General features: G+C 38.3%; 1 protein-coding gene across 6 annotated transcripts in view; it reads right to left on the bottom strand.

Annotated features, from left to right (window-relative positions):
• Ten-a (Teneurin-a transmembrane protein) overlaps positions 1–15,475 on the bottom strand; it is a 1,171,522-nt gene that overhangs the window by 277,396 nt on the left and 878,651 nt on the right. For all 6 annotated transcript variants that reach the window (XM_081752112.1, XM_081752114.1, XM_081752113.1 and 3 more), the window contains one exon: positions 15,187–15,306. In XM_081752112.1, coding sequence (XP_081608238.1) covers positions 15,187–15,306 — 120 coding nt within the window. The remainder of the gene's footprint in view (positions 1–15,186; positions 15,307–15,475) is intronic.

Below are 15,475 nucleotides of genomic sequence, written 5' to 3'. Positions count from 1 at the left end.
TTACACTATTTTTCCACATTGCTCCTGTAATTTTCCAGGCATTTTTCATAGCGTAGTATACGTTTATGTATTCCTGCATCATAGAATGTTATTGCCTGTGTTGTCAACAATGTAAAAACATGTTTATTTAACGCTTCATCGTTGTTGAATCGTTTACCACGATGGAAAGACTTCAGATGCAGAAAGAGATGGAAGTCGCTAGAAGCGAGGCCGGGACTGAACGGAGGATGGCCAAAAATGCCCCAGCCAAAGCTTTCAAGAAGTTGTTTTGTTACATTCGCAGTGTGTGGTTGGGCGTTGTCGTGAATGAAAACCACACCTTTTGAGAGCACTCCTCTCAGCTTGTTCTGTACTGCAAGGCGCAGTTTCTTAAACGTCTCGCAATACACATTTTTATAGATTGTTGCACCTTGTGGTAAAAAAATCAATCAGTAAAGTGCCTTGTCTGTCCCAAAATATTGTGCACATGACATTTTGGGGTGTTAAGAATTGCTTTTGTTTAACTTTATTGAGGACCAAGTGTGCCTCCATTCCATTGATTGCTGTTTCGTTTCAGGGGTGTCATAAGCAACCCAAGTTTCATCCCTCGTGACTATCTGCGATAAAAATTTCTCGCCATCATCATGATAACGTGTCAGAAAATCAAGTGCGCTGCCCATCCGTTGTTTTTTGTGTTCTTCAGTAAGAATCGGCACCGAACGTGTGCAAAGTTTACGAAAACCCAGTTTTTCAGTAACAATCTCGAAAAGTTCTGTTCGTGAAATTTGTGGAAATTCAAGACTAACAGCGTTCATCGTAAACCTACGTTCTTAACCCTTTCTTCGATTGCACTCTCCAGTTCACCAGAAACCATAGATGGACCCCCACATCGTTCTTCGTCGTACACTTGATCACGCCTTTCCTTAAATTGTCAGACCCATCTTTTCACCATTGAATCACTAATTGCATTTTCTCCGTAACCCTCGCAGATTTGTTCATGAATGTCACTTATTTTTACGTTCTTCGCACTCAGAAAACTAATCACAGATCCAATTTCACGAGCGGTGGGATTTTTGATCAACGCTGCCATTATAAACAACCACTACGAAGGACACATAACAGAGAGCGATCTCTCAAAATGGCGTCATTTCGTTCTGCTTGGATCAGAGTAACTAGTGCGCATGAGCGGAATTCGATCGTAGCGCTACGGCGGAGAAAAATCGAACGAAACTTATTCTACGAACTTCCTATTGTATGTCGAGATGAACAAACATATGTTTGAAGGTAAATTCTCAGCGTGGCTGTCGACAAAAAGTTTTTATTGGCTAGAAAATATGTCGATTGTTGCCAATAATAATTTATAGTTTTTATTCCACTATAACATTATTTATTTATGTATAGTGTATATATGTAAAAATACACTGTTAAGTCACAAATTGAATGTATTGTTGTTAATTTGCTAACGAAACCACGCGCCTACAGCTTAATGTGGGATCGGAACCACATGAGCTCTTTGATCTCCCACGATTAAAGCACGTACGCTTACCACTTAGTCACAAGGGAGCTCGAGAAAATTCACAGACACGATGCTGTCTACCATAAACTCACATGATCTGAGATGGTATCAGGGACCCCATATAAGTCTGTAGGTATTTGAGAATGCGTTTTCGAAGCGTTACCCTCTAGAGCGAACACGACCAAGGTGGCTATTTGGTAACTTTATTTTGCCAGAGCTATAAATCATACTGTGAGACAATCAGGGTTTCCAGGTCTTTTTTGCCAAGTCCAGGTCTATAATTACAGAGTTCCAGTACTCTGCACAAAGCATTTCAAAGCAGCTGTTTCTTGCTAAAATCCCCTTGTCTGGCAACACGTCTTTCCTTCCCCCCTTCCTTTTGACATCTTTTAAACAGCAGGCGGTCTATTGTTCCGAAACGCACCAAATACGCTCGAGCTGACGTTTTCTCAGCGCTTTTTTTATTGCTTTCGCGTTTGTGATTAGCCATCCACATATAAATATATGGTCAGCGTATTCCAAGCGTACACATGAGCAATAAAAAACGCGTTGCGAACGCTTCAAATAGCCGCCCTGTAACCAAAGGTGTGCACTGTGTTACTAATCCACTATGTCCCTCAGAAAAAAAATGTTCTAGCATGTTTTACAACTAGATTAGAAACATGTGTTATGCATTTTCAACATAGAATAGTAGTTAATTATTTTAACTCAATATTTTTACACTTTTCTACTGTCTCCTTTATTTTTTCCCATTTGAAGTTTTTAAACCTGATAACATACTTTCTCCCTCCTCTATTTGTGAAGTCAAGAATAACACCGACGACAGGGCCGCTCTTCCATCGCGACATTCTGATTGGCTAGTACTTATCCAATCAATTGGCTCCAATTTCAACAAAGGACTTGATAACAGGTATTTCTGTATACTATTTCTTGTCAGTGACACAATCTCTGTAAGACTGGTACCTGAGGAACTTGGAGGAAAAAGAGTCTAATTCATATCGAAGTAACCTTCACATCGCGTTATTATGAATTGGAGGGACATCGCCTTATTATGAATTGGAGGGTCATATTTTTATTATTATTAGTAAGTACCAGTTGTTCCTTAAAGTGTTAATCGTAATAAACAAACATAAGGCTAGGTTAATAAATTTTTAATTTATTAATATCCAATAGAATCAAATTACAAACCGAATTAATAGGTATATACAAAAAAAAAAGAACAAATGAAACATCCGTAACAAATGAAACTCAAATTTTTTAAGTGAATTTAGATTGGCATATATGATAAGAGGATTGCTTATTTAATGTATGTCTACTAACAACTACCACTACTACTAATAATACCGGTACTACTACTACTCTCCTACTTCTTGGCATAAGAACTTTAAATTTTAAGCTTCAAAGCTGATCAAAACTGCAGTCCTTGTTCTTGAAATGGATTGTGCCTACTTCCGAAACGCGGATCCAGTAATAGACCAAATTAGGAAAGAAAGAAAAAAAGAACGAAAAACATATCCCTTCATAACAGATGGAAACGAATGAAGCTGCTAATAAAACGGGATACAGAGTGACACTGGAAAATCTCATGATTAGTACTCTCACCACAGCAGCACCAGCGCCTTCGTTAGTCCATTGCAGCAAATCCTTGTGGTGAGGATGAAACTAGCCTCTACTATTTTTTGTGTATGTTTGTTTTACGTGTTTGCTCCCTAATCTTCTAAGATTCTAACTTGGATGTCCTGTCTTGAAACTGCCACGCGATCTTCATTTTACAATTTGCCATTCATTACTCAGCGCAGAATATTTAGTTACGTAATGACAAACGTTTACTGAACTTCAAATGCTACGAAGCAAAAAATCCATGTTATTGATATTAAAAGCTCTCTCTTCTCTTTGCCAGTAATCATTAAATTGTTCTACAGTTAGTTGCCTTTGGGATATGAGACTATAAAAATTCATCAACAGCATCTGCTCTGACGCCGAAGAAGCCCTCGGCATCTTTTTCTCAACCATCTCCCACAAGAAGGAAAACATTTTTTCACCGAGAATCGCTGCCGGTGTTCGTTCAAACATAAATCAGAAGAACTGCTTTCTAAATCGTTTGAAACTTGTTCAATTTTGGTTTTCCTTTCTTCAGACGTATCCAACGCTCCATCATTTGTCAACAGAGTCGTCCAGTTCTGGAATATTTTCGGCTTCTTTGCTACACCACACTTCATCAATTTCTTCGTTCTCAGGTTCAAAATAATAATAACGGCATTCCAATGAAAAATATCGTCCGACTCTCTAGTTATAGGGTGTATCTTAAGCCCCAGTAGATGATTGGAGACGGTCCACTGTAGCAAAGACAACAATGCAACTGGACCATAATCCAGGATGCTGGAACTAACAATCACTCTGCGGTTCATAGCTATAGGAAGAGGCATTGTTCCTCTCCAGTCACTTCCAAGAACAATAACACTATTGTTGGATCCATCCAATAAAATGTGAATCCGATCAGAAAAAACATAAGGCAGTCCCTGGTCATTAAATTGTTCCTCTGAGAAGGTTGGCAAGACGGAGAGCTGACCCAATCCATGTAACAACGTTTCGGCTCTTATAACGAACAATGTATGGATGGAAGAAACATGTCTATAAGTACATGTCCATCTTATGACGTCAATCATCTTAAAAAACAGCCTTTTTCTTCTTCTAGACATGTGCAGACTTTTCGACATATCATTCAGTTCAGATTCCATTTCTTCTGTTTGGATGGGTAAATTAGTTCGATGCACAAATAGTTTTCGGCATCTATGCATCCATTTTCTGCACCGAGGAAACAATGCTCTGACACAAAATCGACTCTGATGCTTACTGATGGATAAATCAGATTTGCTGCTCAAGTATTCAGAATCAACATCATCAAGAATTTCAGATGTCTGCGATGATTTTTCTTCAAATAACAGACGTGTCCAATTTCTAAATAGTCTTGGCTTCTTGACTAAACCACATCTCAGCAGGCTTTTAGTTTTCAAGTTGAAAATTATAACAACAGCAGTCCAGTGACAAATATCATCAAAATCTCTGGTGATTGGGTGTATTTTTATTCCGAGCAACTGATTGGATATTGACCACTCTATGAAAGTAAACAGTGCAACTGGCCCATAATTGATGATTGAGCATCCAATAGTAACTTTGAAATCCTGGACAGTGAAAAGGGACACTGTACCACTCCAGTCACTGCCAACTATTCCAACATAGTACTCACTGTTGCTGTAATAAACGTGCAGCTGATCACAAAATGTATACGGAAGACCTTGGTCTTCAAACTGGTCGGTTGAAAATGTAGGTAAAACAGACAGCATTCCCATTCCATGCAGTAATGTTTCACCACGGATAGTCATCAAATATTGAGTCGACGATAACGGTTTATATACAAAAGAATATCGAAAACGCTGGATAATCTCCTTCAAGAGTCTTCTTCTTCTTCTTCGTGTCATAGAGCTGCTGTTTAGTGGAAGATGGCGCTGTGCTGACGTGGAAGCAACCACCTTTTCATGGTCGTATGCTGTTGCACTAACAGATTCATCAACTGTTCTTGGATGACAAATCAACCTTCGTATCCAAGTTGCAAACCGTGGCAACCAGCGACGGCAAGAGAAGAGTCGTGTTCTGTGTTCAGTTCCGGTAGTATTCAATGGCTGAGTAGAGGCGGCAGTTTCTTTGTATTTGAACGATGTTAAAGATCGATTCGATGGCAAACACGTAGCGGCTGATGTGGAAGAGACCAACACGGTCCTCGATGGTCTCAGTTTCACCGAAGTGAATAAAGTAGATGTGCAGGAAGTCATTATAGTTAGCGCTCAAAAAAATTTCACGTTTAACTATTTAGATTCCGATAGCTCATCTGTTGCTTGGAGATTTTTACTGGCAAATCGTATTGCATAAATTATTGTTGCAATAAGCCAACCAAAATATTTTTATTCTAATTGTTGGTGGATAAGTGTTTTTTTTGCAGCAATACGATTAATTTTTAAGGTGTTGGGTTTCTTTTACATATTTTTGAAATTTACGTAATTTCTTTTATATAAATCCTTTTACATATTTATCATGTCTCTAGCTATATCCGTCCGTCCGGCAGACAAAACAATGTCTGTCTGGCCGGAAGAGAAACACTATCAAAAACTACTCGAATCAATATTGGCCAGGATATACGTAAAAGGTCAAAAATTCCAAATCGAGGTCGTTAGTTGAAATATTATTCAAACCGGAAGTGGTAGAAATCAAGCAATTTCGGTTTTAACGTTGATCGCTATAGAGTATAAACGGTAGTAAAAGGGGATTTCTGCAATAAATTAAGCGTTTCAGGAATATATTTAATTTTCACTCTAATCCCCCTACTAACACCGGAAATTGTAGAAATCTACTATTGCTACTGGTTTCAATATTTACTGAGAAAATTACGCCATAGAAACCAAACTCCATGTGGTACACATGTTACACTGCAAGTTGTTTTTATCGATTTTACTAAGCAAGGTTTGTCAAACCCGGGGGTCTCGGCCCCTAGATGAATCGCGAGAGAGTTTTATGGGGGTCGCGAAGATAAGTGGAAAAGATAAATATAATTAGAACCTAACACCGGAAAATATTTTAAAATATTATTTTGAATTTTGTTCTGATAGGCATATTTTTATTTTATTCATACTCGTAATAGGTATATTAAAAATTCCTCACAAATTCATTACAAACCTGAAATTGTAAGGGGGTCGCTAGCAAGAGAATGTGATAAAATGAGGGTAGTGATAGGAATTAGGTTGAGAACCACTATGCTAAAGAATATTTAAAAATATATACAGTATATTAAAAACCGAAACAACAGAGCAACTTGTTGGTAAAATGTAACCTATCGTTAATTCGAGCCCAAATGACGAGTATGAGTGTTTTAACTTCTCTTCGATGTGATTGTTGGTTGATTTGGGGTTTAGCGCCCCGTTCAGCACCGAGGCTATAATCAAGGGCGCCGATTTCCCTGTAACTTTGGGGGGGGGGGATTAATAAAAAATAATGTAACAATACATATAACAATAAAAATACATATACAAATATATATTCATAAAAGTACATGGGGGCCCACATGGGCTTTGGGGGGACTCGGGCCCCCTCGGCCCCCCAGGATCGGAGCCCTTCGCTAAAATACGTAGACCTGCAGTTTAACGTAAAATCTAAACTACACGAGTTCTCGCCGGAAATCGGAGCCTGGTCTCTCGTGCCAAAGGCGCGTACGTTAACCGTTCAGCCACAAGAGAGTTCTCGACGTGTTCATATCACTATCTAATTAGGTAAGGGTAAGAACCTAGATTCGATACTCACGAAACTTTTATCACTTACTTTTAAAGTAAAAAAAATAGCTTGGTGGTATTACCCTCATCTCTGGTGTGAGGGGTCCCTGATTCGAACCCAAGTCATGTGAGTTTGTGGTGGACAAACCGTACCTGTATATGGTGGAAATATTGGGAATTTTTTATTTTTTTTTTTAAAAAGAAAAACTAAGTTACTATATAGAAGATTACATGGAAGAGGACACGGCTGAAAGACGTCAATAAATGTGGGTTTTTGTTTAACCAAAACTGCAAAATTCGCAAATACTTTTTTTAGTAGTCGAACGATTGTCCACGATTTTTAGGAGAACTTTTAAATCGATTTTTCATACCGATTTTCTCAACAGATTAACTAATTTCCAGTGGTTACTCAAAGTTGAAATATAATATTGTTTTTCCTTTGGTAGAAACGTATGTAGATGGAATAAGCCAAATTCGAGCAACTAGTCTTGATGAGCAATCTGACACAAAATTGCTAATTTGATTATAGCTATACACGGCTATTAGCAAGTTTAATTATTTTTATAAGTTAAGTCTGACTGCAATCTGTACAAATTTTACTCCAATTACACTGAAGTGCCGAAAGTGTACCTACTAACGTGTGGGACCTCCTCGAACACGGAGAAGTGCAGCAACTCGACTTGGCAGGGACACGACAAGTTGCTAGTAGTCCACTGGAGGAATGTAGTCATACAGCATCGATTGGTATCCATATTTTGGGGGTTGATCCAGGTGGAGGATCCTGGGCAGGGATGGCTCGTTCGATGATATCCCACCTGTGCTCGATAGGGTTCATGTCCGATGATCTGCGGGACCAAAGTGGCTAGAAGTGGCCAGAATGTTCTTGAAACCAGATGCGCACCGTTACGGCTTGGTAACATGGCATATTGTAATCCTAGAAAATTCCGTTGTTGGCAGGGTACAAGAAGTCCATAAATAGCTGGAGATGATCACCAAGCAGTGATAGCGATAGCCGTTCAAGTCTCGTAAAGCTGACCAGAGAATCTAAACTATCCTATGTAAACACGGGATGTTGACAGTTTCGATCCTTGGTTTTATGGGGTCTGCGCGACAGTGTGACTCTACAATCCGCACGTACTATCTAGAAACAAGACTTATCTAATCACGCTACACGTTACCGATCATTCAAGACCCAATCCACATGTTCCCGAGCTCAAATGAGTCGCTGCTCTTGATAGTCAGAGGTTAGTAATGGCACTCATGTCGGTCTGGAACTGCAATATCTCACGGAGATGATATTGCGCTGTAGTAGTTTGTAATACACGTTGGTGGTACGTCCTGCATTGATTCATGCTATTAGTTTACGCACTGTTGCTTGTCTGTTTGCCCAGACGTCGCCGGTCGCAGTCACTCAGCACACGTGGGCGGCCATTGCTGCCTTGTCTCTCAGGGTTATAGTGCCTCTAATGCTTTGCTTACCGCCAGAGATGGAGTGGGTCGGTGGGTCAGTGGTTCAAGTGGGTCAAGTTTTCTGAGTGGGTCAGTGGGTCGCGGGTCAACAGCATGTAACCCACAGTGACCCACCACCCACCATGACCCACTGCGACCCACTGACTCAGTCTGATCTACCGACCCACTCTGCTTACTGCATTGTAGACAGTATCTTCTGAAGACTGGCAAATTTATCTTCGTTTTACTTTCATGACCTTCATTTCCCATCCTTTTCCATTTGTTTCCGTCTACTTACCTGAAGTGAGTGTATCTAATCAAGTGGAAAAAGAACTTACGGCACTTTTTGGATATTGATATTTTTAATTGTAATAAGAGCAATAGAGCTTATACTACTACTTAGCTTTCGAGGCCTGAGAGCTTTTAGAGGAGCTAACTACTGCAAACAATACATTTTAGAATCACTGTAATATATAAATTATTACATAAAAAAATGAATGTAACTATGTGTGCTTGATCATCACGGTCAAATTGCAAAGTCAAATGAAATTACTTTTGGTATATAGTTAGGCCTTAATCCACACTGGGATGTTATTTTGCTTTCATTATAATACATAATATCCTAAGGAGGTAGTGATGATCCTAATTTTTGCGGGAAAAAAATGAGTATCTCGCAAGCCGTTAAACTTACGGAGCTGAAATTCAGTATATTAACTCTTTATTGAAAATAAACAGAATGTGTCCCAGCATTTTATAAAGTTCTCCTTTATGGAATGGAGCACTTTCTATATATGAAAAATTGGTAGTGAGTTGGTTTGTAAAAATGATCGTAAACGATCGATATTAGTTAAGAAAAGAAATCAGAAACAAAAAATACAGTGTTTTGCTTCATATATCTATTGCTTTCTACTATAATAATTGCTGAAGCTTATGTTTATTATATGGAGCGCTTACAGCACAGGGCAATCAACCCATAAAGTTGTGAGAAAAATAGGCATAAAATTTGTACTATAATCTTAATTACACGGAAATTTTAAGTTTGGATTGTACGCACAATTATATCGAAAATTTTCCTCTTTTTTTTCCCTTTACGTTGGTCTACTTACCTTGATTTGGGGCTTTCAAATTTCATCCCCTTTTTCTACTGAAAAGTATCGATAATTCATCAAGGAAGTAATTATATTATGATAATTTAATTGAAATTCATCGTAATTTGGCCCATAACAAACAACAGTGTAGTAATTGAAGGGGAAGGAGGGAAATTTCCATTCACCTCTGAAAACTTCCCACCAGGTTCCCTTTCGCTTTCTAGAGGGGGGAGGAAACTTCGTAATGACATCAAACCTTCATGTGTAGTTACAAAATTAAATTTATAAACAAATAAGAAATCATCAGTTTATCAGGCTTTAATTGATAATCTATGCACAAGATTCTCTATCGAAGGAGTGGTAGATATAGTTTCTGTTCTTCATGAATCGACATTGCCAACTGACATGGTCGATATGGAAAAGATGTTGTATGGTGATAGAGAGATGATACTTCTTGCTGGGTATTTCAAAACTGACCGAGAAAAATCTTTATCAGACTTAAGTCTAACAAGCAGATTGTCGATGAGGAGTTGCAGAATCGGGTAGAAGTATTATCAATTTCCACGACAGAGTGCGAACGGGGATTTGCCTTTATACATTTACAAATGACTGATATTAGAAATAGACTAAATCCTCAAACATTGTTTAACTTGTTGTTCATCAATGTTAATGGCCCACTGCTAGACAAGCTCAAAGTAGACGAGCTATTACTTGGCTGCGGATGATTTACCACGAAAAAGTTCTGGAGGCCAACAGGAAATAAACCCGATTTCAGATTTGTTTTAACCTTTAAACTACGGAGATAAATTCTTTAACCTTTAAACTACGGAGGTAATTTATTTGACCTTTAAACTATATTTAAAGCGTTTTCGTAAGGGTTTACAAAGAAGTCCATTTCTTCGCTACTATTTCGGCACACATGAAACAAAAAGTGTTACAAACGTTATTGTAGTACATTTTCAAATCGAAATATCCCTAGTTAAGACAAGCAACAGGGTATTTCGAAAACGAAATATCCCGTAGTTGATGGTGGCAAATTACGAGTTATGGAAAATGTATAGTTGTATTACTAATGGCTTCTTTGTGTTATTCAACTTTGTACCTAATTTTTAATAAGTCTCTTCTTTGCTTTAGGTAAACTACTTTGAATAAATATTCATAATAATTTCAATTATGCATATTTGTAACGTAAATTTAACGTGTGTTTTAGTGATTACACAAATTACAATTATGAGCATACTTTATGGAGATGCTCTCACAGAGGGTACCCGAGCATCTTCATGCACTAAGAAAAACTCATTTTTCAAGTCTTTTGTAAGAAAAATACTGTGAACTGAGAAACCATAACCATTTCCATATTATACAGGGGTATTTTCCTGTGAGTGGAAGTTTCTTTTGGAATGCGTTGAGAAATTAACACTTGCAAGAATTCTCTCTTAGTACAAGTATATTTTAGGCACACACTAATTTCCCCCACCTGGAAGTGTTTCAATTTCCTCAGTGACAAACACTTTATCATTTGATATTGTAAACGTCTGAGCGATTGACTAGAAATTCAAACTCCGATTAGTGACAATTTCCCAGTCTTGTTTTATTACAAGTGTAAACTCTTTAGTCAGTACAGAAGAGGCCGTGGATCGTATTCAGAGTTGATGACGATGGATTTTGGTGAGTCAGAATAGGTCACAGTGGATGCGAGTGGTTCATGGTGGGTGATGGGTTAGAGTGGGTTACGGTGGGTCATAGTGAGTGGTGGGTTAGAGTGGGTCACGGTGGGTGGTGGGTCATGGTGTGTCGTGGATCAGAGTGGGTCACGGTGGGTGGTGGGTCAGTTTTCATTGACCCATGCCAACTCTGGCATACACCTAAGAGTGACAAGATTGTTTTAACACTGACATCGATACTCGTAACAGTGACACACGCCCATCTTCTATATAAGCGACTCCTTTAGTTTTATAACTTAACTTGTTATATATATAATCTTCAAGCATTTTTCATTTTATTGATATTTTGATTGTTTTTTGTTATTTTAATTTGAATGAATCATGAGGTTGATGGTTTATAAAAGTCGTTGACACATCATTAGTTGATCTAGGTGCCGTACTTTCTGTAAAGACTATTCAATTCTGGATAGTAACTCGGGAAGAGCTAATTCAGTAGAATCTCTCACTACATGAATGATGAACAAATTGTGTACTAAGACTAAATGATGTGAGAAGATTAGCCATTTTAAAATTGAAATGAAATGAAATCTGGTAACCCACGATTATGCCGGTTAGGCTAAAGGAGACGGTGATGATGAGGATTGAAATGGTGGAATGAAGAATGTGTGAGGAAACGGGAGAACCCCGAGAAAACCCACGAGCACGGTGTTTGTCCACCACAAAGTCCACACGGCGCGAGCTGGGATCGAACCAGAGACCCCAAGCACCGGAGGTGAACGCTCTACCACTGAGCCACCGCGCCCCCTAGCCATTTTGTGAGATCATAAATATGATTAGATGTTGCAAAGAATTTTGGTTTAGTTTGTGTTCATTATGGATAATACAGTGGGATGTGGGAAGTTTAATGCAGTATACGAGAAGCAGTAGTGCCATTCAGCCGGTTCGCACCGGTTCGCTAGAATCGGTTGTTAAAATATTTCGAGTTCGCAGAACCGTTTGTTATACCAAAACATAAACACACACACGCATGACTTAACCAAGAGTGAAAGAAAGATGCCAAACAAATTAGTGAAAACACCTCTGTACTTTTCCCCCTCGCTTGTATTGTTATGAAAACAAACAACTGTCAATTGTTTCAATTCAATGGGCAGACAGAAATTTGAATCGGCAGATCGAAATTTGAATATGAATTCCGGGATTTCGTCCGGGATACTGGGATCTGTGAGTGTAATGAATGTGATACGTATCTAAAGGGCCGTCCACATATTACGTAACGCGGCAAAGGGGAAGAGGAGGTTCGGCTTTGCGTTACGAAATATAACACGAGGGAGGAGGGGATTAACGTCTTCGTTACGTAACGCGTTTTTTCTGTAATATTTATTTTTATTCTCAGGCTTACCTATATGCAATCTTTTAAACAAATATTTTTATTCAGTTCTTTTCATTTTTATAAATAAATATTTATAACGTTTTGGAAAATTGAGAACATACAGTCTATATAAATTGAATCATGTAGAAGGAATTTGAAGACGCTACTAGACATCAGCGTGACTGGTGACGAACCCTGCGTGTGTTACAATACAACATACCTCTGTTTTGTGGCTATGGCGGAAATGTATTTACGGTCCACGCTTTTCTAGAGTTAGTTTTTAGCGATCGTAATTACCGCTTGAAAATGCCCTCACGTTCGCACTCGTATCGCTATTTCTGAGAATAGATTTAAAACTTTTGTTTGAATCATTACCCACTCTATTCTTCCAAGGGGTTTCGCATGTGAAACAGAAGAAACTTTTTTCGTGAAATAATATTTTCCGCAACAGAACGATTCAAGCAAAATAAGATATTAAAAACCGAATTCGTCGGATATTCATCTCATACTGATTTTTTAATCTTTAGATTTAAATTTTCCAAGAGAAATGGAGTTTATTCGCATTCTGGCACTGATTTAGGACAAGAAGAATTTGAAAATAGGTAGGCCTAAATTGAAGTCCAAAGAAGGTGGCCGAAAGCTTCTTCACAAACGAGATGTTCCCTCTCCTTCATGTGTGCAGCCACGTCGAATCTGTGATCTACGAGGATGAGGACTTCTTTGTATCGTCGACACTGGGAAACTTCAAATTCAGGAAGCATCCTGAATTCCAGAAAAAAGAGGTTAATGTCAATTCTCTAGATCCTGTTTATCTTATCTTCCTGCTTCACTTCCTCCTTGCTAATCATCGGTGACTTAAGAGATTGGGTGCGATCTTCTTGGAAAAACGACAGTATGGAATTTCGAAGAATTAAGACTGGTTAGTTAAATAACCTTATGGGGTTAAAATAATATTACGGTACTACAATTTTCTAATATTTCGATTTGTTGGCGAAAAAAACACTACAAATATATTTAAAATACAAGTATTTTGTAATGAAAAATTCTGCCATTAAAATTATTATTTTTTTAATTGTGATAGCCCCCAAAATAAGCAAAATTGGTGAAAAACAAAAATCAAAAAGCGTTACGTAACAAAGGAGAGGGGTTCAGCCTTGCATTACGAAGTGTGACAAGGGAGAGGGAGGGAGTAAAATTGATCAGAACAGCGTTACGTAATATGTGAACAGTCCCTAATGCCTATTACGTGTGCTACCTACTGTATCCGCGACACTTTTTGAATAACTGCAATGTCTTCGTTAGTTCTCGAGATATGTACCTTCGACGCAATGTGTAAGAAACAAAGTGGTTTTTCATTTATATCTTGATGAACTATACCGACAAACTGTAAGAGATGATTCCTTACATCAAAATAAGAGAAATCATCATCATATGGACCTGTGGAGAAAAGTGCATAGTTTCAGAGCTAGTGCTGTCTAGAATCGTCTAAAAGCCGGCCCTAGAGGCCCTATTTCGAATTCGAGAGGCTGTGGATGGTAGTCCTTATTAGCGTAAAGGAAGTCACGCATACCCAATCTAAAAATGCATATTTCATTAATGTTCAATTGATGTACAGAATACTCCCTTTAGGGTGAAATTTCCAGACATGCCATCAACCGAATTTTCAGATATGCTCTGACTTTATGATTGATCCAAAGTAGGCAAACGATAAGCCTTGATAGCAATGAATAGGAATGTTTTGGCGCGATGTCGGAAGTGTTAAGGATCGTCAGCAGCACGGTCTCTCGTACTCGGGAAAACGCATGCTGCAATGTTTTCTTTCACGCTTATAAGTGAATAAAACGTGAAATATACCATGACGAAATACATCGCATCACACGTTATTCCGAACACACACACACACACACACACACACACACACACACACACACACACACACACACACACACACACACACACACACACACACACACACACACAAAAAAAAAAAAAAAACATGGAGCTGCCGGTTCCTAACACTTCCGACTTCCCTCCGAAGCATTGGATGTCCATCGTTGTCAAGGCTTACCTCCTATCTACTTTGGACCCTCCTTGAAATCAGGGTATATCTGAAAATTGTATTGAGAACATATCTGAGAATTACATCCTGTAGGCTATATCCTGTACACCTATTGAAAATTGATAAAATAGGCACTTTTGGGTTGTGGATGCGTGGCTTCCTTTACGCTGATAAGGATCAACATCCACAGTTTCTGAAATTCGGAATAGGGACTCTAGGGCCGGCTTTTTCACGATTCTAGACAGCACTAGCTCTGAAACTATGTACTTTTCCCCACAGGTCCATATGATGATGATTTCTCTTATTTTGATGCAAGGAATCATCTCTTGCAGTTTAGAGAGAGAGAGAGAGAGAGAGAGAGAACGGGTTATTAAAAGATTAGAATAGCATCACTGACGAGAAGTAATCCGTCACGTTCTAGAATTTGTAGTCTGTTGTAAGAGTCATTACCAGTACCAATTTGGTCTACCATACACGGATCAAAGAAAGACTTTCAAGTAATACTCAAAGCCCAATTCAATTATAACTATTGTTAAACGACAATTTTCTTCAAATGAGAAGTGAGAAGTTACTGCTCGCAAAAATTCTCCAAAAATTCATGCAGGCCTATACACTATCTGAGTCTTAACCGCGCGCCATACATCCACATTTTTTATATATTCCAAGTGTAATATTGTTTACCTTTATGTATATTATTTATATTCTTCCTTTATACTTATTCTCACAATTAAAAATGATAGGTACCTTCCGTTGGAGCTAGTGACGATGTTACTTCTCGCGGTTCTTCGTCCTTAGCAATGACTTTGGCGTCTTCCACCATTATACAGCCTGGGCTTTCTACGTTGGACTTCATGGAACTTACTGCTGCAATAGAAGAAAAATAGAATTATGGATGAAGAGAAATAAGGTAATTATTGTAATTCTATGAATATATTACATACTACGTACATATTATTATTAGCTTTCTTTGTTGTATGTAGGAAGGAAAGAAGTTAATTATTTATTTGAGTTGTTTGTGATATGTATGCTTCTT

The sequence above is a fragment of the Thermobia domestica genome, chromosome 3, assembly GCF_964235325.1.
Source record: "Thermobia domestica chromosome 3, izTheDome1.hap1.1, whole genome shotgun sequence".
In the NCBI taxonomy this organism is placed as follows: Eukaryota; Metazoa; Arthropoda; class Insecta; order Zygentoma; family Lepismatidae; genus Thermobia; species Thermobia domestica.
The sequence above is the reverse complement of the archived record's forward strand: the minus strand, read 5'-3'. Positions and strand labels throughout refer to the sequence as shown.